This window comes from Carettochelys insculpta, chromosome 11 (genome assembly GCF_033958435.1).
Source record: "Carettochelys insculpta isolate YL-2023 chromosome 11, ASM3395843v1, whole genome shotgun sequence".
NCBI classification, from domain to species: Eukaryota; Metazoa; Chordata; order Testudines; family Carettochelyidae; genus Carettochelys; species Carettochelys insculpta.
Genome location: NC_134147.1, coordinates 8,181,683 through 8,206,169, shown reverse-complemented (window position 1 = coordinate 8,206,169; position 24,487 = coordinate 8,181,683). Strand labels below are relative to the sequence as shown.

The 24,487-nt window shown below is 41.0% G+C and overlaps 1 protein-coding gene across 3 annotated transcripts in view; it reads right to left on the bottom strand.

Annotated features, from left to right (window-relative positions):
• The window catches only part of IARS1 (isoleucyl-tRNA synthetase 1), a 193,736-nt gene that overhangs the window by 28,822 nt on the left and 140,427 nt on the right, over positions 1-24,487 (bottom strand). For all 3 annotated transcript variants that reach the window (XM_075004893.1, XM_075004892.1, XM_075004891.1), the window contains 6 exons: positions 21,636-21,738; positions 21,349-21,432; positions 6,350-6,524; positions 4,864-4,976; positions 3,830-3,925; positions 337-513 (listed from right to left, as the gene is read on the bottom strand). In XM_075004893.1, the coding sequence (XP_074860994.1) occupies positions 337-513; positions 3,830-3,925; positions 4,864-4,976; positions 6,350-6,524; positions 21,349-21,432; positions 21,636-21,738 (748 nt within the window). The remainder of the gene's footprint in view (positions 1-336; positions 514-3,829; positions 3,926-4,863; positions 4,977-6,349; positions 6,525-21,348; positions 21,433-21,635; positions 21,739-24,487) is intronic.

Sequence of the window (24,487 nt, the reverse complement as noted above, 5' to 3'; positions counted from 1 at the left end):
AGTAAAAAGACACCAAATTCCTGCTCTGTGTAATCGTGATTAGTGATGAATGAGAGAATATGCCAAATCACAGGATGTTAAGACTCTCTAGCACATTACAAACACTTCCACTTCTTACCGGGCTCAAACATTCTGAACACCTAAGCAGACAGAGCCCATTGACATTTCATACCTAAAACGCTAGCTATGGCAAACTATAGGGTAGAGATGATTACAGCCATCTGTACACAAAAGTGTACAATCAACATGGAGGTCAGCATCTGTAGTCCAATGTTTCCTTCAATTTAATCTGAATGAAACTTCCTGTCCAGTATGCAGTTGATGTAACATTCTTACTTGGGTTTTCTCTTGAATGAGCACTTCTCTTGAGGTAGGCACAGGGTATGTCTTCAGGGCAGCCTTTATTGTTGCAAAAATGAAATCCGTATGCTCCTTAATAACAGAATCCAGGTAGTCGCCTTCAGGGTGTGATCTGTAATATACAGTAATCTCATCCGTAGGGACCAGATTGCGCTGAAAGAAAATCCAAAGGCTCAGTTTAGTGATACCTGCACATATACAAACTTCTGTAAAAACATGCTTATTTTACTGTATTTTAGAAAAATAATATATTTCTGTTAATATGGAACCAAAAGTTTCCAGAAAAATTGCAAACAAGGCTATCCTTTTAATGGCAGCAAAAAGTATCCTTCCAATCAACTGAACGAATACAGAGTATGTTTCTGAATCATATTAACTAGTTTATAGAAATACAGTTTTTTGTGATGCTCAATAATCAGATAGGATTAAAATAGCATGACAGTCTCAGACAAAAGCTTTCACAAGTTAAACTCTGAGTGTTATAATCAAGCACTGAAATTTACATACAGAGATCTTAAAACCTATGGCAGTAACCTGCGCACACAGTGCTCCATGCACATCACTGTTTCAACCAGCCCCTCACATGAAACAGGAGTTACAGTAAGTTGGGTGGGGAACCTATGACCAGCAGATCGCCTAGATCTTGGCCTGTGGGGTGCCTGGCTCCCCCCACAGCTGGGAGCTGGTGCTGGCATTCCATCCACGTGAGGCACACTGGCTGGAGTTCTAGCACCAGCTCCCTGCTGCAGGGGAGTGGGGGAGCCCCAAGCCCTGCGGCCCTAATCAAGCAAAGCCCATGCTGGATCCAGCAAGGAGGTTTTGCCTTGCAAAGGGAAGGGAGTAGCTCTGTGCCCTGCAAGAAGTACTCCCTGCAGGCACCAGCCCTCATCATGTCCATTGGCTGGCTGGGAATCACGGAGGGGAGGCATATGCAGGGAGCATTTCCCTGAGGTGCATGTGCCACCTGCGCCTGCCCACTCTGCTACGGAGCTGTGCTAGGTGGACGCCTCCACCCCGGCTGCTCCCACCGCCTCCTGCTTCTGAGCCCTCCCTCCTGTCCAGCCCTTCTACCTCCACATCTGCTTCCTTCCTCCTGCCCAGCTCCTGCACCTCTACACCACTCCTGCACCCTCCTGCTCTTCCAGACCCCACCCCTTCACTCCCAAACTACTTCCCTCCAGTACCCTCCCGGATTCTGAAATCTTCATTTTGGCCCCAGCCCAGAACCCATGGGGGCCCCACAAAATCTACTAGCTCTCAGCCCCCAGTAAGAGTTAATCCAGCCCTGAGGGAAAACCCTGAGCCTTGGCACCTTTCCCTCCACAGAGCTGGATGGGAGTGAGAGAAGTGTCTCTTTTTCCTGCTTCTCAAATCAGAAGCCACATTTGTGAGAGGTTTTTCCCTCTCTCTCTCTCTCTCTCTCTCTCTCATTTGGGGGCAGGTCAATGAGGTTTTTGCTTCCCACTTGCAGACGGCCCCACCTGATTTTTCCATGGGTCAGTGGCCCCCAACCTAAAAAAGGTTCCTCGCCCCTGGGTTATGACAAACTCCCCACAACTCTGAACAGTACCACTCTTGCTACACTGTACTGCAGCATGTATGTTGAAAGCTTAGGATGATTCTAAATAATTCATTAAAAAAACCTTGACTAACAAAAGGAACAGGAATGAAGAAATGAGCACAGTAAGATGATTTTTCAGCAATGACAGTTATTAATGAATAGAGATCAAAGAGTATATGGGGTTTGGTGACCAGATGGGAAGAATTTATGATCCTAGAGCACTATGATAGTTAACTCAACTTTTGCAGCAACTGTTGTTAAAAGGATGTTTTCTTGCCAGCATTCTATCCTGTTGCTATGAGGTATCATCACTGATATAAGTGTATTAGTTTTCTTGTGTGCTCTCTAAGGCTACAGCTACACTAGAAGCATCTGTTGACAAACATTTCTGTCACAAGAGATCTTCTGACAAAACCTCTGTCACAGTGTGGGCATACACTAAAGAGGACTGAAAGAGATCTGCTATTGACAAAACTGATCTCTCGACAAAACATCCAACCAGAAGCTGATTCACCATGAACAACAGAATCTCAATCCTACACTCAGCAAGACTCTAAGTGGGAGCCAGGGCAAACATGTACAATCTGCCCACAGTGGCTGTGGAAATCATATTTAAACAACTAGGAAAACATTATGCTACGATGTTCAATACCACAATTGGAGAACGCAGTACATTCCAGAGTCACTGGTTTTCACTTGTGGATTTGGAAGCCATTATATTTTCTTGTTCAGGCTATGCACTATTACATGTCCTGTCCACGTTACCAAAATCTGAACTAAGGTAGTCACACTGATGCATACGCCTAATGCCGGGGTGAGCAAAACTTTTTACATTGGGCCCCACTGTTGAGCCCTGCAATTAGCTGGGGGCCCCCTAACCTGTGGGAGGACCATAGGAAAGGATGCTGTGGGGCAGAGAGGATGCTCAGGAAGTGGTGGGATGTGTGGGAATGGGGATGGGTGGCTCAAGAAAAGGTTGATGGGCATTTCCAGCAGGTGCCGTGATGGAGGAGGACCCCAGGAGAGTATGTGGGGGTACTCAAGGGGTTCCACAAAGGGGGAGCAGCTCTCAGGGGGATGTCTCAAAGGGTAGTGGTAGTGATGGTAGTGAGATGGGGAAAGAAATCACAGGTCTTGGCATTAACTGCTCCACTTCTAGAATACATGATGAAGGCATGTGAGCAATATGTAACATACCAGCAAAACTGGACTACCAGCTGCTATGAGATAAAGAGTGAACAACATAGCTCATTTTCACTTATGTTTGGCAGCCAGTGGTCAAGACATTTCTACAACTAACCATACAAGGTTAAATTAAATGGGGCTGCACTTCATATCAATGCTAGGATGACTATACCTCCCGCCGGCCAAATATGGGACATGGGGGCATCCCGGCCAAAACAGGATGGATGGCCACCATACCTAGGAGTCAGGCAGTGGCTGACCTGTGGGGGGTGCCACCTTGCTGGAGGGTCTGCATGGGGGCAGCTGCAATTCTCAGCTGCCCCAAGACTTGGGGCACCGGGAATGGGGCTGCCATCCCATTAGCAAAGTTCCCAGCTTCCCCAACCGGAGGAACTCAGGTGGCAGCCGCACCACCATGTGGGTCAGGCTCCTGGGTCCCCCAGATGAGGGAAGCCAGGTGGCAGCTGTGCAAGTCCGGCTCCCAGCTCCCCCAGCCACAGGGAGCCAGAACCAGGCTTCCACCTGCTAAAAAAGCGAAATACAGGGCAATTAGCCCCTTTTGCAAAACAAAACAGGACACCAGGATGGCGCCCGAAATACAGGGGTTGTCCTGCCTAAAATGGGACGGATGGTCACCTTCATCAATGTGGAAACTTTAGTGTACTCTGAATATTATATGAAACTGACTTTAAAAAAAAATACCACATTCCACAACTTACTAACCTTCTTGCGAAGTTTCTGAATGCGATTTATCACTTCACGAGCAACACCTTCATCAACCATTGACTGATCTGGCGTGACATCTAGAAGAACTAAAACCTGAAAGTATGTACAGCAGATCCATTAGTGAAATAACACAGTTATTGCATTAACATGCATTGCTACATTTTTATGCATTTTATTTTATTTTATTGCCACACTTTACTTTACTTAAAGATGCTCTTGGTAAGGCAACACATTTAATTCACATATTCAACAGATCATTTCCCTGTATACATTCAACATCAACATATCGGCTGTGTCTACACTAGCCCAAAACTTCGAAATGGCCATGTGAATGGCCATTTCGAAGTTTACTAATGAAGCGCTGAAATACATATTCAGAGCCTCATTAGAATGCCGGCAGCCATGGCACTTTGACACAGCTCGCTGCTGCACAGCTCGTCCAGACGGGGCTCCTTTTTGAAAGGACCCTGACAACTGCAAAATCCCCTTATTCCTAACAGCAGATAGGAATAAGGGGATTTCAAAGTTGCTGGGGTCCTTTCGAACAGGAACCCCGCCTGGATGAGCCACGCGACAGCAAGCCACATCAATTTCAAAGTGCCATGGCTGCTGGCATTCTAATGAGGCACTGAATATGTATTTTAGTGCTTCATTACTAAACTTCAAAATGGCCATTCGCATGGCCATTTTGAAGTTTTGGGCTAGTGCAGACACAGCCCTTTAGTGACAAAGATGAGCCTTTACCGCTGTTACTCATGTACAGTTGGTACCAACAGAGAAGAACAAGCTACCCATTATACGATTCTGAATCTTAGAATTTCCACTAACATATAGGAGGGTCCATTTAGGAGTTGGTTAAGATGACAGCGCTCATTTCTAATTATGTACTAAAAATGATCTGAGCCTAGGTATCCTGAAGTGAAAAGCTAGTTCAATCATTCACTGTGCCACATATTCACTTAAATATTTAAATGCTTACTTTCTAAGGAAAACTTCGCTTAAAGCAGAGAAATAATTACTACAATTAATACCTGAGAGTCAGAATGTGCCTCATACTGGGCAGATCCTCCCAGGACCTGATCAAAGGTGTACATGAGACGGAGATCCTCTTCATGTAATTCATGCCCTTCCACAACAATGGTACCTATATAATATATAAGAATTACCTATATAATTAGAATTATTTACACATGCTTATTAAAGAACACAGCCTTTTTCTCTCAGTCATGCCAACAAGCATCCTACAATTAACTCAAACTAATTATATATTAACATCAAACTTCAAATACTTCCAACTTCAAATGTCACATTGTGACATTTCTTTCAACAAAAAGACAATATCCATATCTTAATGCAGGTAATTCTGATTATCAAAATCTAAATTGATAGGAATCCTGGGCTATGTTATTTGAAGTCCAGGACTGCTGTTCAACACTGCTAAGCAAGTCTCAGGAACACAAACTACCCAAAAAATTAAACTTTCCAAAGTAAAGTTACTACAAGCAGTAGTATTGATGCCCAAGCACCAGCAGTGGTGCAGAAATTTGGAATCAACATCTGTCTCTTTTTAAAGCTGGGAAAAAGTTCAACATACAAGACAGTAATGAAGTTTGGAAAAATCCCCTCCACCTGAAACTATTAAACAGCTAGAAAAAAAAAAATCAGCTAGATGTTTCCTTCATATATGAACTTAAGACTCGCTGAAGAATCCAGTCCTTGTATTCCACACAAGAATCTATAAAAGTCTACCCTGTCCTACATAATACTTTTCACTATAGTACACAGAAGCAACATTATACACAATTATATTATCACATTATAGCAAAATTATACACAAAGCCATTTGTTTCTAGTCTAGACACAACAGTTCAAAATATTTATTCACAACATCCTCTCTTTCACTTGGGGTGAATTTACACTTGCATTCCTCTTTCGAAAGATGTATGCAAATGAGGGAAATTGAAAATGCAAGTGAGGTGCATATTTGCAACCTCATTTGCATATTCTTATTTCAAAATAGCTTCATTCAAAAGAAGAAAACCAGTGTAGACGCTGCTCTTTCGAAAGTAAGCCCCATCTTCGAAAGAATCCTTCTTCCTGGAAGAATTCTTTCGAAGATGGGGTTTACTTTCGAAAGAGCAGCGTCTACACTGGTTTTCTTCTTTCAAAAGACGCTTTCTTCGAAATATGCAAATGATGTTGCAAATATGCACCTGATTTGCATTTTCAATTCCCCTCATTTGCATACCTTTCAAAAGACGAATCCAAGTGTAGATGCGCCCTTGCAGAGTTCAATAGTTCGCCTGGAATGTTAGTTGGGGTTTGGGCCTTAAAAACTGTTTGTATGTCAGCTCTACCAATGCAGGTTTATTTTTATAACAATTGTGTTAAAATTATTATATTTCAATTAAAAGGAATGGCTTGAGCCTGAGAGGCCCAAAATCCTCTGGCTCCTCTTTCCAACATCAACATTAAAAACAACAACTACTGATCCATGCACACAGTTCCCCTATGCACCTGTCTTTTGGAAGTCTTCCAGCTGCTCACTCTTCAGCTCCTTAATGGCAGTCATAACAGTTTTGAAGGCACCTTTCAGACGCTTTCCAAGCACCATGTGATCCGGTTCCGCTCTTAGACGGATTCCATACTTATCTTTTTCAGCAGACAACGTCACTTGTCGTACGTTCAGTTCCTGTAAAAATTTGCCAAAATAAAAAATAAATAAGCAAGACATGAAATATAACAAAAATAATACTTGGGAAAAATAGGGAAGGGGGAAGAATTACAGCATAAGAGTTTTTAAGCAAGAAGTCCTTAAAATATGAGGGTTAAATCTGCTGTATCAGTATATGACATAAGTATAAACAAAACAGTGGTAGAGATTATTCTTTGGGTGCAGATACCACTCCCATATTCATTTGCAGTCTATTTGTAAAGATTTCACAACCAACCTGAAGAGTCACAGTGCAGCTCTAACTTCTGATCAGACTCAACTTCTTTGATGCCTTTCTACTTCAGAAAGAGACAGAACTGAAAGATCTTTGTGTATCCAGTAAGTTATGATATTGCTAGACATTGGCTCAAAAGGATGCATAACAGATTTATGATTGTGTTAAGATGTTAGCACCAGTTTATTTGTAGCCTACAGATTATTACAAGTCTTAGTTTTTCAGTGAACCAAACATCAGCCTAAGTTTGAGTACTTCTTTCCTCTAAAAAAAATCAGAACCACCACCTGTAGTTCTGGAATTCTGCCAATAAATTCAGATGAACTTCAGATTTTTTTCACCCTCATCTTTTAATTAAATTAAAAGTTAACTCAGAACTTTTACCATTATTATATTTATTGGCCTGAAGTGATGCAAATTTTCAAGAACCACTTTTGCATTCCACATTCAACTCTACTGAAAACAAGAGAGATCACTTGGCTCTGCTGTAAGTGCAGTGGACTAGACTTGATGACCTCCAAGTTCCTTCCAGTTCTAGTATTCTCCTATGTATGGTGGCTCTGATGTCTTCTATTATGGCGGCCCCTTCTCCTGTTCCCATCCCATTGTTGTTGTGGGAACTGTCTGAACTGGGGCCTTGGGGTAGAGTGTCTTCTCTGAGTCGCCAGTGTATAGAGACCCAGTGAGCGTAGGGTGGTCTGTGAGTCCTTCATACTACGAAGCCTCTTGTCAGTTTTTTCCAAAAACAGGGAGGAGCCCTCAAAGGGGAGGTCCTGAATGGACTGCTGCACCTCCTGTGAGAGTCCCAAGACCTGAAACCATGCCCCTCCTTCTTATGACTATAACTGAGGCCATGACCCTGGTGGCTGCATCGGCTGCATCTAGGGCGGCCTGTAGTGCTGCTGTAGATATGAGTTTCTGCTCCTCCACCAGGGCCATAAATTCCAACTTGGTCTCTGGCGAGAACAGCTCAGAGAAACGGTCCATGGAACTGGCTGTATTGTACGCATACCTGCTAACCATGGCTTGCTGGTTAGCAATTCTCAACTGGAGGCCACCTGTAGAATAAACTTTCCAACTGTACAGGTGTAATCGTTTGGCCTCTGTTTTTAGGAGATGGCCCCTGGACCCCCTGCCTCTCTCTTTTGTTCACAGCATCCACAACTAGGGAGTCAGCAGGAGGATGGGTGAATAGACGTTCATTTCCCTGGGCTGGGACAAAATACTGGCGCTCATTTTTCCTAGGCGTGGGCAAGGCTGAGGCCTGCCACACTGCCTTTGCTGTGTTGGCAATTGTCTTTATAGTGGGCACTGCCACCCTGGTCAGTCCAAATGTTGAGCGGATGTTTGCAACAGGGTCTATTTAGTCCCTGACCTCTTCCACCTGCACCCCCAGACTCTGGGCCACCCTCCTCAGCAACTGCTGGTATGCTCCTCCATCCTCCAGTATCGGGGATGCAGAGGATCCATCCACCGCCTCATCTGGGGAGGACAAGGACATGGGCATCATGCCCTCCAAGCCCACCGGTGTGGGGGGTTCCAGCACTTCTATCTGAGTCCCCAGCACAGCATTTTGCGGTGCCAGACTCGGTGCCTGGGGTGAAGGGCCCCCTAGTGGTCTCTGGCATGGTGCCACAAAGACGAGGCCACTCTGCACCTGGGACAGCACCGGCTCTGTCAGTGCCAGCGCCCGCTGCACCACAGTCCCTGGTGCCTGCAGGACCGCTGCCCATGCTTGGGTCGTCACTGACTGCACTGGTGCCAGTGTCAGTGCCATTGTCTGTGCCGGCACCAACGACTCTGCCTGCTCTCTCGGCAGGGCTCCCAAAGCAGTGGTCAGTGTCAATCTCGACACCTAAGGAGTGCCGAGCGCCCTAGATGGGAGTCCCGCATCCTGTCCCTGTGCCTCATGGATCGCCCACAGAGTCCAGAAGGGCCATTGTGGGACACCTGGGGGAGGCCTTTGCCACTCCCCCTCTGAGGGGCATTGGGAGCGGTCTTGATGCCCACTGCACTGAGATGACCTCGTACTCCCGCTCTGAGCTGAGGTGGAGTAAAACGAGTCTGACTGACACAGACTCTGACGCCGACAAACATGGCGGTGCCGAGGGTCCTGTAGCACCCACCGGCTCTTGCACGCTCTGCATGGCACCGAGGGAGGCAACTACTTGCAGGGGTCTCACCGGAGTCAGGAACCATGCCAGGGTCCCTAGTGCCTGTTCAGGTGCCTGAAATTGGGGCAATGAAAGCTCCCTGTGCGGCGTCTGCAGCGGCATCATAATTTGCAGGAGACCTTGCACAGCGCTAAAGGCCTCCGGCGTGGAGGGCAGTCTGGGCGAGTGCAGGCTCCCGCCTTGTGTGGGAGTCGACACCTGCACTTCATTACCCCAGTCATGGCGCAATCTGGCAGACTCCCCCAAAGCTTGCCTTCGCCTCCTTCTCTCTTGGGATCTACCCCAGTCCCGTCTTCTCTTCTGGTGAGGCATCAGGGACTGGCTCTTATGATGCCAGGAGGCGCTAGGCACCAAGTCCTGCTCTTGGGGCCGGGAACTTTCCGACGGCACCAATGGTGCCGGAGCACTCCTCACCGACTATGTGGCGCTCTGAGCTCCTGCCAGGGAAATGTTCGGGCACAAGGCTGATTCCACTAGTAGAACCTTCAACCACTGAGCTCTATCATTTCAAGTCCTAGGCTTGAAGGCCTTGCAAATAGAGCAGCGCTCCCAGGAGGTGTGCCTCACCAAGGCAACTCAGACATGCCCTCTGTGGATTGCTTTTGGGCATTTGTTTGCCACATTTTGAACAGTTTTTAAACCCCAGGGAGCCAGGCTTCCCATGGCGCCGAGGGGGGTTAAAGACCCACCTCGGCTCACTAGGTGCTAAGAAGAGCTATTTACCTATGAAAGATAAATATCTAAACTATTCACAACTAATTAAAACAATAAAGGCTACCAGTGAACCCTCAACAACAAGGGAGCTCTGGCAACCGACAGCGCGGCGAGAAGGAACTGAGTGGGGGGGCAGGTTGGGCAGTACATATATGGGCGGCCATATGGGCGCCACACTGACCCTAGGGCTACCAGCTAAGGTAAAAAGCTTCCAGCAACTGGGCATGCACCCGGCATACATCCAAATTGGAATTCACATGAGCAATCATTTGAAGAAGAAAGTCGAGTTAGTGCTGCCACACGAGAGTGACCAAACATCAACTGTTGCAGCAGTGCACTGTGGGAACCTATCGCACAGTTCCCTCAGCCCCACATTCTCTGCCCTCACCCTGGGCACTGCTGTACCCCTAGCACTGGCTGTGGTCATGCTGCTGCCTGGTTTCCAGGTCCCCACAGCTTGGGGAAGGTGGGAAATTGACCAGTGCTGTGACACCTGGCTAATGGGAGCCAGGTGCAGCATGGAGCCAGGTGCTGTGCTGGTCAGTTTCCCACCTCACAAGTACGACAAGGAGCCAGGACCCAGGTGCAGCAGTGCCGTGAGTATCCCAGCTTCCCTCCATTTGCAGGATCCAGGAAACTGACCAGGGCTGCTGCACTGGTCAGTTTCCTGTCTCCCGTGAATGGCAGGGAGCCAGGATGCAGGTGCCACAGCACCAATCAGCCTCTGGAGGCTAATGAATTTGATTCAAAGGCATGGCACTTCCACGCTAGCCTTCACTCGAACTGTTAAATTTAAACTTGATGCTAAACCCACCCAGTTCTGACAACATTATGATACAGATATTAGTGCTCCATAAATCAAGCTAATGGCATTTACAGTAAAGGACAATCACTTGGTAGAATCACAACAACTGCTTTAAATTCAAATTTATCTCATACTATAGATGTAGCCTTTGATTCCATATGCACCACCTGTAATTCCTATATGTTTGAGGAAACTATCTAGATTTAAATTACATTAAAAGCATTCAGACTTTCCTGGAAAGCCTGTGATTATTCTGTCTACTTTGTTAAATCAATCAAAGTAGAATGCCACACTCAAGAAACAATTCTGTATCCAAAATTGGAATTTAATAATCTTTTTCTCTTTTATCATTTTTGTACATAAATGTTTTATAACTTCAACCTATAGCATACCATACATTAACTCTTTTATTAAGATGTTAGTCATAAAATTCTATATACTTCTCAAGATCACAAGTATTCAATCAAATTAAAGTGGTTCACACTTTCAATTTATTAAACTGCCTATGCATTTTGCTTTTAATGTCTGACAGATAGCAGAGTTAATACAAATTGCAATAAAATCACCTAAAACAATCTATTTAATAAGCAATACATTTTGTAAAACTTTTGGAAACTAGACACAAACACTACTCATGTTAATATGAAAGGGCTGACAAGCGAAATAGACTGGAGGCATGTCAGCTAAATATTCCCTTTACATTGCAGACTCATCTTTAAGAGAGTCTGATCAAAGACAACAGCTCAGAAGAATACCCATTTATCCCACTATGCTGTTCAACAAACTTGCTTAGAAAAGAAAACTGAAGTGGAATTAAATATTTCAGGAGTAGTTAAGTTTTAACTTTGTGTGATTGGGCACAAACCCAAACGGAAAGCGACACATGACAAAACAACAAGTAAGACACGGCTCAAGTTTATAGAGCATCCCTGCCTGAGTTTTTAAACCATGTAAATACAAAATCTACCCACAACAGCCAACCAATGTTGAATAATCAGATTTAAAACCAGTTTTCAGCATATAGTATTAGTCATAATACTAGCAGTCTTTAATCCAAAAGTTGCATGTACAATTGTGCATTAGTCTCACCACTTTGTTTTGATTAGAAAAGTTTCTCAATATCAAATTAAAGCATTACATTATGTGCATGAATGTGTAATATCATCTGCACAGTTACACATACACCTAAGCACCATTACATATGCATCGCAACTAAAATTATTTCAAATACAGTAAAATTCCCTATTCCTGCACATCCGGAACCGGACAGGTGCCGAATTACCAAATTTTCCACACTATTGGATGTCACCACCTCCATGTTTCCCCCCAGCTTCTTCAAACGCCCCGCGCTACTCCTGCTTCATAGGAAGAGCAACCATCCCATATTGGTTGGGACAGTCCCATATTTGGGATGCCAAAAAGGTATCCCTACTTATTTTTTAAAAGGAACAAACTGTCCTGTATTTAGGCCCTCAGGTGATGGGGCTGGGAGCACTCATGGCCACCACCCCCACCCGGCAGCCCTAACCCACCCCAGCTTAAACCCTCCCGCCTCCCCCCATGGCACCACCCAAGCCACCCCGATTTACACAAGTTTCAAGGCACACATATCTTGGGGGACTTCTGTGTGCTGGGACCATCAAATTTTGCTGGATTATGTTGATAAATGGGACTAATTTTTGCAAGATACTGGACCATCAGGATTTCCAGACCATCAGAGGCCAGATTAAAGGAATTTTACTGTATTTGCATCTCAGTACTTTACCAAACTACAGTACACAAAGTAAAGTCACAAAGTAAAAGCTCCAGTTTTCAAAAATGTATTGGTTTAAAGTAAATTTAAGTAATTTACACAGAAAAAAACCATTACATTAACTGAAATATGTAATTTACCAAGAAAATAAGACAGCATAAACACAAGTGAACATTCTCACGGCAGTTCATGAAATGTCTCTCTGCATTCTAGTTTGGCACCATCCTCTATCAAATATATTAGGAGAGCAATAGGCGTTTAAGTGATTTCATTTATATTATCTTTGATCTGAACACTTCCACTCAGTATTTCTCTCCAGAATCCCAATATTAAGCATGGCATGGGTCATTTCATCCTTGTCTTCATTTATATTTTAAAATAATGCAATAACGATATTTTAATAAACTGACTAAAGAATTTTTACCTCCTAAATGCTTAATCCTCTACAACATTTTAAAAGTTAGACTCTCCATGAGAGCCTTCACGTGACTCACGAAACACATGTTGCTGTGTTAAAACATTTATTTCACTGTTGAGGCAGAATCTGCAGTGTTCATATACAAAAATGTTTTCATGAAATTAAATCAAATGGTTCTTGAAGTAAAGCAGTCTCAAACAAGAGATTTTGTCAGCTTGAGCTAAGGCAGAAAAAAAATTGCTACGGTTTTTGCAGGCATGAAATCTTTATTGGATAATATCCATCCATAATGTACTTTACCTTCAGTACTGACCTTTAAGTTTATGGATTAGTGACTGTGTGCTGCCCATTTCAGGTTGTAGATATGTGGACATCTTACAATAAAGGAATTGTAGCTAGAGCTGGCAGAACGTGAACTTTTTTTTTTTTTAATAAAGCTTTTTACTTCTTTCTCATATGGCAAGAGTTGCAAATGCAACCACAACAACTGACTTTAAAATTCTGATAACTATGCAATTTTTTGTTTGGTTAAGAATACACCTGTCCCTTTGTTTACAAACTTTCAATTTATGAATTTTCACTACAAGTAATGTGTATTTATAACTATTTTTCAATTTACAAACATTTTCGCTACAAACAAGACTCACAGAATGCAATGCAAGACACTCCCTTAGCTGCCCAGCTCTTCCCAGCTGGTTAATGTGTGCCATTGTGTTCATATCATCTTGACTGTGACATTACTACATTTTTAAATATCTTTGTTATTTGTGATCATGATGGGTCCTAGATGTGAAAATGTTTCTTCAGGAGCTGTCACTAAGGCCAAAAAACCAAGTAAAGCAATATCTGTGGCTACCAAATTTGAAGTTATTAAAAGAACTGAATAGGGCCAGCAATCGAAAGACAGATGGTTGGCAATGAACTTGGTGGCATCGACAGTATGTATGATCTTCATGCAGAAAGAAGAAACAAACGCAGAAATGTATGTTGGTTGAGCTAAAAGTTTCACTGAATAACAAAGGCCAGGGATGTAATAGGTAAACTTGAAAACTTAAATACACTGGATCGACAGCCATAATGAATGGCACATTCCTTTGAGCTTCCTCATCATAAGGGAGAAAGCCCCGTCTTTGTTTGAGGGCCTACAGTAGGAAGCTGAAGAAGAGAGGCAAGCTCGGGCTGCCAAAGTAACTTTCAAAGCAAGTCACGGTTGGTTTGAGTGCTTTCAAGTGCATTTACATCACCATAGTCTGCATGTTACAAGGGAAACGGCATCTGCTGATATTCAGGCAGGTAACATTTTCCCAGCCTAATTACTGCAACAAATAATTGATGAAGGTGGATATTCTCCAAAGCAAATCTTTAATGTTGACAGATGGGGTTTTTCTCAAACCTTTGTTTCAAGGGATAAAACAAAAGCAACAGGTTTCAAGGCCTTGATGGAATGACTGACATTACTCCTTGGTGGAAATTTGGAAGGACACATAAAACTGAAGCCTCTCCTTGATTACCATTCAGAAAACCTGAAGGATCTTAAAGACTCAATTAAACAAGGCATCATCACCTGTGGGCTGGCATTCTAATTGAAAGGCATGGGTGACAAAGCAGGTTTTTGATGATTACGTAACAAGCAACCTTTCATCTTCCCTAAATATTGGGCTGAAAATAATCTGGGTAATAAATATCTGCTGATCCTCGATAAGGCTCCCAGTCACCCTCTAAATGCTGAAGACTATAGCAATAATACTTGAGTGGCTTTTATGCCCCTCCAAATACCACTTCCATCCTTCAGCCAATGGATCAAGGTGCCATTGCTACATTTAAAGCTTAGTATTTGCAACCGGTGATGAGGTACTTCATATCTGCATCAGACAGAGAAGACAAACCAACAATTAAGCAGTTGTGGAAGAACTACAATATCAAAATGGCTACAGAAAATACCACAACTGCATGGAATAAAATCACTCAAAGTATCCTGAAAGCTGTTCGCAAAAAACTATTGCTGAAATATGTTCATGAGTTCCGCGGTTTTGAGGGTGAAGTGAAAAACATTCAAATTCTACCGTGCAAGTGGCAACTCATGCAGGATTCAATGAGGCAGACACAGATGATATTCAAGACCTGTTATTGTCACATGGTGAAGAACCGACTAATGAAGAATTAATTCAGCTGAATGAAGAAACGTTATCAGAAAAAGAAGAAGAAGAATTGGCTGAACCACAAAACACTAAAAAAACCAACACAAAATTCTTCAGTGCACCGGAGGCAGCTACACAAATTCTCAATGACAACGACCCAAATTTAGAATGGAACCATTCAATTATATCAGGAGTTATATGACAGGAAAAAAGAGGGCTGCAGTACAAACTTGAATTCTATCATTTTTGAAACCCACAACCCTCATCACCTCCTCCTAAACCCTCATCGCCATCAGCTGATCCTCAACCATCAATCTCAAAAGATAAAGATAAAGCCCCAATTAAGGAGGCTGAAGTCGCTACAGAGCTGTTTCTGATGATGTAGGACCCATGGAACCTGCATCAGCACTACATTCTTCATTATAATCTAAGAACTGACTAGTGGTAATAAATGTCAAAAAAAAGCAATAAAGTAGCTCTGTTCTTATTTTCATGATTGTATAGTCTTGTAGCATATGGGAAAAACATTGGGGGGTTTTTTTGGAAGTCTGAAACCAGTCAATTTTTTTTATATTGAAATTAATGGCAATTTCATTTTTGGTTTATGAATTTTCACCTCACAGTTTTCTTGGAACAAATTATGTTTGTAAATCAAGGAAACGATGTACCTAAACCTCAAATCTGCATCACAAGTTAACCAATAGGGTTTTCCCACTTAACAATAAAACTGACAACCCTTTACACATCAGTCAGGTTACCTCTGTGACAAACTTGTGCACAACTCAAAGGTGTGATAAAATTAATCCTAGGTGTTTAAGGAACTAGCTGAAGCAATCTCAGAACTGTTAGCACTTCTCTTCAGGAACTCAAGGAGAACATACTGGGTGAGATAAAAGGTCCATCTAGCCCAGTATCTTGTCTTCTGACAGTGGCCAATGCCAGATGCTCCAGAGGGAATGAACATTACAGGTAATCATCAAGTGCCTATTCGCAGACAGTGGCTCGGGGCACCATTCCTGCCTATCCTGGCTAATAGCCATTAATAGACCTAACCTCCATGAATTTATTGAGATTTTTTTTTTTTTTTAAAAAAAAGAAGACCCTATTAGTTCCAAACATGCTCTGCAATGGTGAGGTCCCAGAGGGCTGCAGAAGGACAAACATAGTACCTACCTTTAAAAAGGAACAAAGATCACATGAGAAAATACAGGCCTGACAATATAACTTTGTTCCAGTATCTTTCTAGCTATCAATTTATTAAACAAATCAGTTTATAAGCACCCAGCATGATCATCGGGTTACAAGAAATAGTCATCATGGAACTGTCAAAACAAAGCATACTGATCCAACCCTATTTCCTTCTTTGACAGGGTCACTGGTCTAGAGACTAGCAGGAATGCCCAGATGTGGTACGTTTAGATTTTAGTAAAAATTTTGAGATTGTCTCCCGTGACAGCCCACATAAGCAAACTGGGGAAATATGGTCTAGGTGAAATCAGTATAAGGTGCACAAATGATTTAAAGACTTTTCTCAGAAGTAGTTCTAAATGGTTCGTTGTCATACTGTGAAGGCATATCTCGGGGAATCCATAAGGGATCAGTCTGGGATCTGATAGTAGTCAATATTTTCATTACTTGGATAATCAGGTGGAGAGTATGCAAATAAAAATCAGCAGATCACCCCAAGCTGGGAGGTATTACATGCACATTTAAATGAAAAGATTAGTATTCAAACTGGTAAATTGGAGCTTTGGTCTGAAAGCAAAAAGAAAATGCAATAAAAACAAGTGCAAAGTATTATAACTAGAAAGAAAAATTAAATGCACAACTACAAAATGAGTGACAAGGTGACAATAATACTGAAATGGATCTAGAGACTGGGACTTATAGTAGATCACAAATTACATCTGAGTCAATGTGCTGAACTGCAACAAAGGTTAATATCTTTCTAGGACCTATTAGTGGGCATGGTAAGACAGGGAGGTAACCATCCTGCTCCATTTGGCAATGGTGGGACCTCAGATGCAGCACTGTGACCAATTCCAGGCACTCCACTTCAGGAAACATGAATAAACTGGAGAGTCCAGAAACAGAACAGAACAGAAGTTCTAGCAAATCTCAACTATGAAGAAAAGTTTAAATACTGGACAAGTTTAGACCTGAGAAAACTGAGTGGGGAAACTAATTACCATCTTCAAATATGTCAAGGTTAAAGAAAACAGTAAATCAACTGTTTTCCCAGGCCATTGGAGGTAGAAAGAACAATGGGCTTAATCTTCAAAAAGGTAGTTTTACTTTAGATATTAGAAAAAAAAACTAAACTATAAAAGGATAGTTAAGTTCTATCTTCAAGGGTATTTGTGTGGAATCCCCATCGTCACTGAGATTTTTAAAGGACAGGTTGGACCAACACCTGTCAGGGACTGTCTAGGACAATCTAAACCTAGACTTCTATGACACTTGTAGTAAGTTGTGTGCTGATTAAATGTGGACTGAATTTTCCCCATAACTAAAGTACTCACACTTTTTTTCTTCAAAACAATATCCATCTAAAGTATGATGCAACATCACAATTAATATGGAACCATGGGAGATCCTGGACATGGTCCATATGGAACAGACTGTTTCAGTTTAATATGTAGGGTGAAGAGTCGCACATTTTGGGGGATTTAAAATTATAATACACAGGATCCAACATCCCTGCTCATACCCTATGTTGGACCGGCTGTTGGATTACATAAAACCTCAACGGGACACTGATCCTTCAGTGAAAGGAGTTTGCGGCAAGTCCCTCAAACCAGTGCTGAAAATGCTAATGCTGACAAGGCAAATCCATTTCAATGTTACTAAAAGCTTTCTTGAGACTTATTTCTTTTATAAGCTTGATGTTGCTCCTTTCTGCACTAGCACTTAAGCCATTTTTGGCAAGGGATCAATTTCTTAATCTAAACTGCCCCTCTGTTAGTCTTAAGTCTCACTTCTTTAAAATAATTGCTTTATTTTCATAAGAAACAAAGATTGCAGCTCACAAAGCAAGTCAATTCAAAACACAGCTTTCTTCAGAAAGTTTCTCTGGTAAATGAAGTTTTACAAAAATTGCCATCTCCTGCACATCTTAATTTCTTTTGATAGCAATTAGACTAAAAGCTTACAAGGTAAGTGACATCACAGAGGAAAACCACACGAGCATCTCACTTTATCAAAGTTATCAAAAATCATTTGGGGCATTGGTATTTTACTCTTCAGCAATAAAGTCACAAATGCTTTTCTTACATAATCAAGTTTAATGAACAAAGCTGAGAAGTGTAGCATATCATAAATCAAGTTGGATAAGTTCATGGGATATTCTTAACTTTCTATTCTCCTTTTCACTAACTAACTTAAGAACTGTCTATAAGCAGCAAAACAAATATTCAGTTTGGGTGTCAACCTCAAAGACCAAGATTTACAGAACACAATGCTAACCTAGGGACAAATTAACAAGCTCTGGAATATGTCTTACTGATAGAACCCTGTAAATCCATGGATATCTGCAGGTTATCTGCATCCACAGATGCAGTTGTGGATATCTGCAGCTCATTTTTGCAGATACAAATTTGCAGCTATATGTGGATCAGATCTGCAGATGTGAATACCAATATCCGTGCGCTGGACTCTACTTATGGTGTCTATTCTCTAATGTTTGCAAGGAAAAAAGATGTCCCATATTTTTCTCCTAGTGGCTGAACTTTAATTATTCCTCAACAGCACCATTTATTAAAAATACTTTCCTAACTTTCATCTGAAAGGTCAACCCAGCCTCATCTTGATTTACCAGTTTGTGTTTCCAAAACAAAAACAAAAAAAAGCAGCCAGTTAATACCATGTTAAACCAATTTAAATAAACCAATAATTTGAGTGCTTTATAACAACCCTGACCCCTTGTGGCTAGATTACTGTTAGTTTTACAGATGACAACACTGAGGCAGATAGGCTAAATGACTCACTGAAGACAATGGGTTTGGTGCTAACAGAACCAGTTTTAGAACTGAAGAGTTACTTGCTCCCAGCCCAATGTTCCTATTACTGGACCATCCAATCTCCAACTTCCATGGACTGGAGAGAAGATACTGTCAAAGATGGGGTGGCTATTTAACACAGATTACCTCTCCAAGAGCCAGAATGGAAGGTAGGTTATGTATGGGTGTGACGAACACAGAAGATGCTTAGTTAACATTGTAGCACTCAGTCTCATGTCACTCAGCAGAAGAATTTTTTCATTTTTAAAAGAGACCAGTCAAAACTGACAGCGTGCACCAAAGCACTGATATGGCAGTGTTTCTATAATTTTATCATTTAAAAACTTTTAACTTTAAAACTTTAAAAACTTTTAATGAGAGTACTTTTTATAAACGAACACCTACAGCAGTTCTTTTAGACCAAAACTTGGGAGAACTCTGGAAGCAGATTTGAACTGCAAAGACATTTTTAGCCCATTTTTATTGCCTAATCTAAGAGAAACCAGCATTAAACATAAAAGAAAAAATAGTTTTTCAACTCTTTTCCCATCTTGAACTATCTACCTTATTATTTGATAAAAAGATTCAAGTATGTTTTTATGTTTCTTTAGTGCATATTACTGAGATGATGCACAAAATGAAGTCATAGTAATTACTAACAAAACAAGTAAGCTCATGCAATGGATGACTGGATGAAGAAACTACATTCAATGTTTACGTGCAGTTATAGTTATAGTTATGTTTGTGCTTTAATTTGGAAATCCTCCGATTTTCACTGATGCCACGTTTTCCTAGACTTCACATCACACTCCACCTAAATCACAAGCTAAACAATGCAACTGCATATCACTTAACTAATTTTAAATACCTGGCACACTCTAAGGCTACGTCTACACTAGAGGGTTGTGTCGACAAAACTCAGCGAGCATCCAGATCTCCAAGGCCTTCTGTTGACTGTAAATCAGCAGAACACAGCACTTTAGTCAGTGATATCCCGCTCCCCATGAGACATAATATCTCTGTCAACAGATCTCTGTCGACAGAAAGATGGTCTGGACATTGTGGGGGGGGGGGGACCTCCATTGACAGAGGGGGCTTTGGGGACACCAGGCAGCCCCATCTGCTGTACTTCTGGTTAGCTATTTTACCAAGAAGGCAGCCAAGCAGGCCAGCTGCTCTCTCTTAACAGAGCGGATTGCAAGAGCAATCCACTTGGCAATTTGGCCATGGTCTGTCTATAGAAGTTTTGTTGCAAGATATCTTCTGACAAACTTCTGTTGACAAATTGCTGTAATCTAGATATAGCCCAAGTCCTCCTTTATACCCATGTTATTTACCTTGGTAACAGTTTAAAATACCTCTAAACCTCAAAAAGTTCCATAAAAAAGGTACAGATTTTTTTAAAAAGATACACAGCAGTTCCAATAAACTAGTCACTCCAGCTGAAAACCAGTCTTCCTTTCCTTACCTTACCTTCCTCGCCTTATATCCACACACTTGATTTTTCTAAGGCAGGAAATTAATGAAGTAAAAGAACACACACTTTAAAAGGAATTGTTTGTAACAGCATTTGATTGAATTCAAAAGCCAATGAATAACAGCTCCACTATCAGCATTTAAAAATAAAAAGAAATAAGGTTGTTTCCCCAACCTAACTTTTTGAATTTCAAAAAGAAATTAAAATCTTCAAGGATGTCTTAAAACTATTAATTTTCAGATGACTGGCTAAAAGCAGGATGCCCAGACAATCTGACAGTCAACTCAAGTACATCAAATACCAAAAAAAGATTCATTGTCAATGGCAGCGATTTTATTCTAGCAAGTATTAAAGTAGGGAAGAGTGCATTTGCTCTAATGGATCCACATTGAGAGAATTCTATAAAGCCATATCACTGAGGCTGCTCAACATAATTGCAAGAAATTATACTGACCACAAATCTTACCCACTTGACATTTTATTTTCTACAGAACTTTGGAAAAACAGATTAAGCTTTGAGAACTTCTGGAACACAATTGTTTTCTATTCTTATTTTGCATATGAAACCTTCCATCTAACTAAGCTATGAATCTGCATACTTTCTAAACCCTTCAGCATATACTCTAGTCATTGCATTTTAATATCCTTAAAATGGTTATTAATAATGAGCCCTACAATTTCACCTCCAAGATTTGGGTATAATTTACCTTGGCAAACCTGAGTAATTTAGCATGCCTCATCTGCAAACTGTGTTTCTGTCCCACACTGAACATGAAAAAAATGTTTAGTCATAAAGTTCTCTGAATGACTGGAAATTAACAAAATCACGCTGTGTAGTGAGATATTTCAGAGATTAAGTGTTTCTAAAAATGTAGTCTGCAGATTTCAGGTCATAATCCACCCTTTGCATGATTGACTTATCTGCACAGTAACCAAGTCTGGAATGTGGTCCAAACCAGCAGTACATGGAATTTACTGAACTTCAGCTAAGTGAGGTATTAATCTGGCCTATAGCTGTGACAGAAGAGCTTCTATGAAACTAATTTTCTCCATAAAAATCCAATAATCTCTTGTGCTGATTATTTTCTTACCTCAAGTATATATTTCTCCAAAGACTTGATGTTTTCCAGAGCCTCTGGGTCCTGATGGATAACCACGATTTCTTTTAGTGGATACTGAAACAAAAATCAATAGAGGTTCAGACTGAAAGAGGAAATAAACAGCTACAGAAAGTATTACACTGGATATTTTAAACTAAATTTATGTTTAATTCTGTTTGCTAGAACAGATTTAGTCATCCACACCTCCTTCTTCAGAAGTTAAAGAGACGGTAAAAGTTCATGGAATATTGATGTAAGAGATATTAAGAGCTTCTGACCTTTACTGGAATGGTTTTTCTGTCTCGGATTACCCGGCCAAGCTCAACAACAGACTGCATCCAGGAAATGGCATTTTCAATTTTTTTGTCAATCAGTTCCTCCCTAGATTAGGAAGAAATTTAATATGTTTTCGTCAAGTTAGATTTAAGTGGGACTCTAATCCATCATCACACAGCTATCAAAAACTTCCCATAACTTATTTGGTCATATCCATTTACTGATAATGCTAAAAAGAAAAGTGGGTTGTTTTTTTAAGCATTATTCTTAACAGCTCTCACTAATAGCTTTCACAAGACTGATGTGAAAATAATTATGTACACTATCCATTTTACAATTGTCCACTGAGACAGAAAATCCAAAACATATGAAATAATCACATGGCTCCAGAAACACCCACACACAGTGAACTGATGGGAGCTGAATTATTTACTCTGAATGTGTGGGTTTTAAGTGAATGATGGGCCACAACCATTTTATCAGAATTCAGACTTGTATTTTTCAGAGTTTGTGCATTTCAAACTTGTTACTTTTCTCTGCGGCTTTTATAACAAACTACCACCATACCTATCTGTTTCTAGGCAGGTTATTTTTCAGGTTAAGCACAAAGTCAACTCTTGTTTCAAACATAAAAGCAATCACCAGTTCTATATGTGCTGCCAGTTCTTTGTCGATTGTTTGAATGTACTTAATTCAGGCATGTCCTTCAAAACTACATACGTATTCAAGTGAAGCAGACCATCATTACTATTTTGAAACTGATTTGTGTCAGGAAAGCTGGGAGCAAAGGAACAGTTTACTGTGGATGTCAAGTTGCTAATTATATCATTGTAAGTGAAACAATTCATGGTGTAATACAGAGTAGTTTAGAAGGTTTACCTGAAAGAAAAATCTGCGGAGCAAGATTTAAAGATTATCATGCCCTAATCTGATGTACCAGGAATTTTTGAGTTAACATTATTGACTATTTTAAAAGTTTCGGTGCTTCTTCAATCTTCTAGTGAAGGACTTCAGGGAAAAAAAAGTTTAAATTTATACTTTCTTGCAAAGAAAAATTTTTCTGTTTTCATTCATAAACGTTCATAGTAAGAAATATTTACTTTCCACTATGAATTTGAAGTATTATTGTGAAACTGCATCGTAAGAACATTTATTCATACATTGTGTGGTTTATTATAAAGCTCACTGAAGTACACATTAAACCTCTTTAATCCTGCACTGTCTCATCTGGTAACATCCATGGTTTGATATGATTTTAGTTAGTCGGATGCCCGACATGGATGTCGCAAAGTCTCTTGTAGTCCTATGAAGTTTATTTATAGCCATCTGTCCTGGCTCTCAATGTTCTGCAGTATTATTTAGCAGTGGAAATATTGGTAATGCTGCTAGATGATATTGACCTCCAATGGCTCAGCAAATTTACTCATGTGGCACTGGTCAAATTGCAAGGGTGCAGGACTACAGAGATTGAACCTATATGACAAAACACAATGGTTTCTGATTTTACCTATTACTTTGAGCAAAGAAGAAGCTAGTTAGCACATATCATATGCAATAGCCTTCATTTTTAAAAGTAACAGAGAGAAAGCCGTGCTAGTCTATATATTATAAAAAAAAAAAACAAAACCAGTCAAGTAGCACTTTAAAGACTAACAAAATAATTTATGAGGTGAGCTTTCGTGGGACACACCCACTTCTTCAGACCATAGCTATATCAGAACAGACTCTATATTTACGGCACAGAGAACCAAAAGTAGTAATCAAGGTGGACAAATCAGAAAAAAAACGATCAAGGTGAGCAAATCAGAAAGTAGAGGGGCAGGAGGAGGGAGGTCAAGAATTAGATTAAGCCAAGTATGCAAACAATGCCACACAACACAAACAATGCCAAATAAGACACAGTCTCAACTATGCTGAACCCTATGCTGTTCACAGTCTCAAAAATAACCCAGACATTATAATCAAACCAGCTGACAAAGGGGGTGCTGTTGTCATCATGAGTAAGTCAGACTATGAACAGGAGGCAGCCAAACAACTCTCCAGCACCACATTTTAAAGACCTCTCTCAGCTGATGCCACTTTGGACTTCCAAAGGAAATTACAACTACTACTTAAGGAACTCGCTGCTGCTACTCGGGACCTTATTCACTCAGACACACCATCTGAGCCCCAGCCTGGATTATTCTATTTACTTCCCAAAATACACAAACCTGGAAACCCTGGATGCCCTATCATTTTGGGTATTGGCACCCTTACCACCGGACGATCCAGTTATGTGGACTCCCGCCTCAAACCCTATGCCACCAACACTCCCAGCTATCTCTGAGATACCACTGACTTCCCGAGGAAATTACAAAACACTGGAAAAGTTCCTGATAACGCCATCCTTGCCACAATGGATGTAGAGGCTCTGTACACTAATATTCCACACAAAGAAGGATTAAAGCAATCAGGAATACCATGAGTCATGCATCTGATGAGGCGGGTCTTTGCCCATGAAAGCTTATGCTCCAAAATATGTTAGTCTATAAGGTGCCACAAGACTTCTTGTTGTTCTCGCAGCTACAGACTAATACGGCTACCTCTCTGATATTTGTCATCTAATTAATGTAACGCACTGGATTTCCTTAACACATTAATGTCTTCATATAGTGCATGGTCCAAAATTCAGATTAAAAATAAAAGTAAAAAACACAGTGGCTTTTGTAAAAGGAATTTTTCAGTTAAAAATAATTGAAAACTGAAAACAAAGGCCATGAAACGTAAATCATTACTCAAACCCCTCAGTATTTCACAAAGTTTACATATCTATTATTTGACCAAAAATGAAGTACAGCTCTACTACAGCAACTCA